Source organism: Coffea arabica, chromosome 5e, assembly GCF_036785885.1.
Source record: "Coffea arabica cultivar ET-39 chromosome 5e, Coffea Arabica ET-39 HiFi, whole genome shotgun sequence".
Taxonomy (NCBI): domain Eukaryota; kingdom Viridiplantae; phylum Streptophyta; class Magnoliopsida; order Gentianales; family Rubiaceae; genus Coffea; species Coffea arabica.
Window position 1 is genome coordinate 6,381,226 of NC_092318.1, and position 4,244 is coordinate 6,385,469.

The 4,244-nt window shown below is 35.7% G+C and overlaps 1 protein-coding gene across 1 annotated transcript; it reads right to left on the minus strand.

The window, feature by feature from the left end:
• Positions 1 to 309: 309 nt before the first annotated feature.
• Positions 310 to 3,846, minus strand: LOC113743557 (endo-1,3;1,4-beta-D-glucanase). The gene is made up of 7 exons (XM_027271611.2): positions 3,557 to 3,846; positions 2,815 to 2,836; positions 1,618 to 1,744; positions 1,298 to 1,388; positions 1,017 to 1,109; positions 830 to 930; positions 310 to 714 (listed from the first exon to the last, which is right to left on the minus strand). Exons 1-7 carry the CDS (start codon positions 3,702 to 3,704, stop codon positions 574 to 576), a joined length of 723 nt encoding a protein of 240 aa, XP_027127412.1. The 5' UTR covers positions 3,705 to 3,846; the 3' UTR covers positions 310 to 573.
• Between the last annotated feature and the right edge of the window lie 398 nt (positions 3,847 to 4,244).

Here is a 4,244-nt window from a genome sequence, read left to right on the forward strand (position 1 = left end):
TTTTGTTATTGAATTTTCTGCAACCCTTTCAGTGTTATGAGATACTGTAGCAATGTTGAGATCATTCAGGATATAGTAAACCAATACAATATCTCCCAGTGAGCTTCTTCTGCAATCTTAGTTGCTGATTAATGAACAGTGTTGTATCCTAATTTCCATCTATGGTTCACACCTTAAAGTATCTTCCAAAGTAAGAGCCCAAGCAAAAAATAGAAAATTAGCTGTGTGGAAATTAGACACAACTAGTCTTTGTTGGTTTCAGGCTTGATCCAGCAATTAAGTCAAGCTTATTACCCTGAACATTTGAGATTTCAAAAGAAGCAACAACAGATGTCATTTGAGTCCTCGAGAAGGTTTGAAACGTAACTTGAACTCGTGGTACATTATTGTGATACATTACTGACAAGAAGCAGAAAAACACAGATTAACCTTTTACAAGATCCGTTCAACCCATTGTGCATATGATGCATGACACAGGCAAATCCAGACTAAAATTTCCATAGAATTTATTGCTTGAAAATGGCAGCTAGTACTAATACCATGTGAGTTCAGTTGCCATAAGGGGATTGTTCTTCACTTGATATACTTAGTAAACCAATTCAACATGTCCAAATGAGACTCTTCTGCCTTCTTAACAGCTGCTTCATCCTCATCTTTATATCTGGTTGTCCATCCATGCTCTGTACCTGGAAATATCTTCACAAAACTATCAACCTGCAACTTCAAGAACGGTTAATTAGTTCTCAAATTAATTTTCACATAAGTTTCAAAATTTTGTTCCTATATCATGGATGAAGAGCCATTTGCTAAAAGCAAAATAGCTTCTTACCTCAGATTTCTGCGCTAAAATACTTGCCAAATGCTTGATCTTCTCAGCAGAAAAAATGCGGTCAACCTCAGCTCCCAATATAGCAAATGGAACCCTTACCTCTACAATAACCACCAATCAAGCATAAATGCTTGGGGAGGACTTGAAATTTCTACCCATGGAAATTTTAAAATATGCAAAATATTACCGTTGATTTCATCTTCTGTCATTGGACCAGGATGTAAGACTACTGCAGCCTGAATGCAGTCCAAATTGTTTGCCAGTTTGACAACCACCATTCCTGAATGATTGGCAAGAAGGTAAACCTGAGGTTCTGCAAGCAGATATCTAGTACAGTTGTCAAGGAATGGATTTTTTTTTCCTTATTTTTTTCTCTTTTTCATTGTTGAATACATATGACATTCAACCCATTGTGTACTATGATGCATGATCCATGAAACAAGCAAAAGATACAAGTTGTATCTTTACCTCCCCAGCAGAAACCTGCAGCCCCTATAGCAGTATATCCTTTGCTTTTCAAGGCAGCAATTACTTTCTTAGCATCCTCAGATCCTTTGTCCTGAAAGCCTCATATGTAAATCAAACAATATCAATGCTTATTGTGAGAAATCCTATGCCCCTAAAATTTGAGATCAGATAATTTTAAAGCCTCTTAAAATTTGTTATAGAAATCATAGTAGTACCACTTACTTTCAGGATTAGCTATATTTATAACCACTCTTATTGGAATACCCCAGGTGCAATCAAAGAATATTAATCTTGCAGTCCAGTTTCTGTGTTAAACATACCGATGGATGAGCATTTTTCCATGCTTCCAGATCAAAATTAGGATTTCCAACATCAGCAGGGTCACCGAAAAGGAAATCTGGAACCACTACAAAAAATCCAGTATCTGCAACCTTGTCTGCAAGTTTTCTTTATAACAAGAAAGCAAATACTAGCTGAAATCAATATAAAAAATATTATAGTGGTAACAAATATTAATGTCGTATCCAACTAATCATTAATAAGCATGGTTGCTATGGTCAGGCTTGACGGTAAAAAAGAGTCAGTTATAATCAACTATGCTTCTGACTCGCAACTTTTGACACAGAACTTTATCTGGTAATAAAATACTCCGGTTGACACTCCAGCAAAGAAGACGTCAGTTGAAAAAAAGAAAATTACCTGCTCTTGCAAAGATAAAGATGCAGACATTGTTTTGTGCTAGTTATTACTCATATGAATTGTAGACAATTGACAAATAAATTGTACTTAGCAAACAGTTTAAGATTGGTATGTTCAGCAGCCTCAGACCACTGTGTCACATACCAAAGACACATTAAAAAATGTAGCCATGTTTGTGTCCAACAAATAAACAATTCTCCATCTACCATCAACTAACACAAGAACGGGGTACACTTTAGAGTTCTGCTTTTCGCATTTCGTGTTTTCACCATATCTTTCCAGGAAAATGGAATGCTGCCTCATACATGTTTATAAAGATGATGAACTGAAAGGAACCTAATTTAATTATGACTTGAATGGAGATTGGATAATTAAGGGCCTCAATTGCTAGCCTTATTGTGTAGCAGCAAGGAAATTATAGCATAAGTTCATTATTCTGCAATACTCTTTTTCAAACTTTTGATTGATCAAGGGATGAATGTTTTATTGGACCGCTTTTAGTTCTAACATAGAAAGAAATGCTTTTGCTTCAAATTGGAGGCAGAAAAATTAATAGTTCAAAATCAAACTTAAAATTCATTGATCAATCAGTTTTTTTTAGCTGCCTCAAATTCAAAAGAAAATTGAAATCCAAGCATGATCCGGGTACTGCATGGACTAAATACACTGCATTATCATATGCATGTGTTTATCCATTCATGGATGCTAACCTATTCCGAAATTTTGGATAGAAAAACTATGAGTTCAGAGAATATTCTGAATCTCCTTGATCCTTGATAGCTGCATTTAAATTGATGGGCTTGTTAGAATCTACTTACCTCAAATTTGGAGCTTCATACCCTGCAAAACAATCCCAGCAAACCTCAACATAAGCAGTTTGCAGATATAGTAATTTTTTAGAATGTGATGGTAATCATGTTCTAACCTTTACAAAATAAACTTAGTAGAAAATTAGAAAAAGAAAATATTCCTCACATGGATACCCAGTGGAATTGGGAGGTTTTCCAAATTCACCGATAATATACACACTAATACATTAAGAATCAGCAATAGGACCATTATATTTTCTAACAAACCAGATCGTGTTAACCAACCAAAGTTAGCTTCGCTCATCTCATCGTGTATTTAACAGAAGCAAAGGCTCAGTAACGGTCCAGTAAAAAGTCATAGCAAATCCCATAAAAATTATACCAGAAACAAGCGTACTCCAAATAAACAATCAACTTCCTGAGTGATCCTACCAGAATTCATCGCTACACAAGACATAAAATTGACAATTGAAGTTGAATTTATCATATCTCACCCAATTCTTCATCACTGGTTTTTCATAGCAAACCAACAGATATTTTTTATCACCCTAGAGAACATACTAGAAAAAAAGTAGCGGCAGTAATGAAACATTCATCAATAACAGGTTCAAGATGACATTTGCTCCTGTCTTTTTTTTAGATGTTCAACTAGTCTTTAGCTCTAACTAGATAAATTAGAAAGCAAGCAGGAAACTATTAAGTGCACATCTAGTTGAAAACTCATCAACAAGATCAGGATGATGATCATTACCAAAAGCATCAGCAATCAGAAGGATGGCGCGATGGGAGTCTCGGTGTCCAGTAACATATGTTTGAAGCCCAGCGATTTCTTCTACATTTCCTGCTCCACAGGTTGAACTAAGCTTTGGAGGATTCGAAAAACACATTGGACCCGACATGGTTTTAGGGAGTATGCAGCAGTATTACTGGTTACTACTGACTCCTATATCTATTTATCTGGAGAAAAGGCTGAGAAAGTTATGAGCTTAAGTCTTGTTAATGGAGTGTCCTCTATCCTGTCTTCTTTACTCCTTGAAAATTCAAAGTGTGGTCATTTTCGTTTGTTTTCTTGAAAATTGCATCAGCCATTACGTGAGAGGGACACCTTTTGCGTCATGATTGATGACTATGTTTACTTATTGCTGTAGATTAGCTTTCTTTGCAAATAAAAATTAGGGTCAATTACACTTTACCCCCCTTAACTTGGGGATGAGTAACACTTTGCCCGCTTATACTCAAGAAATATACACTTTACCCCATGTTAACAATTTCGGTATTCTACATGACATCACCAATTTTTGTTCCAAAACTAATCCCAATTGAAATAGGCATCAATAGTCATTTTAAGTAATTAGCAAGGCATTGGCTGCCGTGATCCCAAATAGTTATGTACTTCAAACTTGTTGTCCAGGAATCGATAATGAAATATGAGCCTCCAT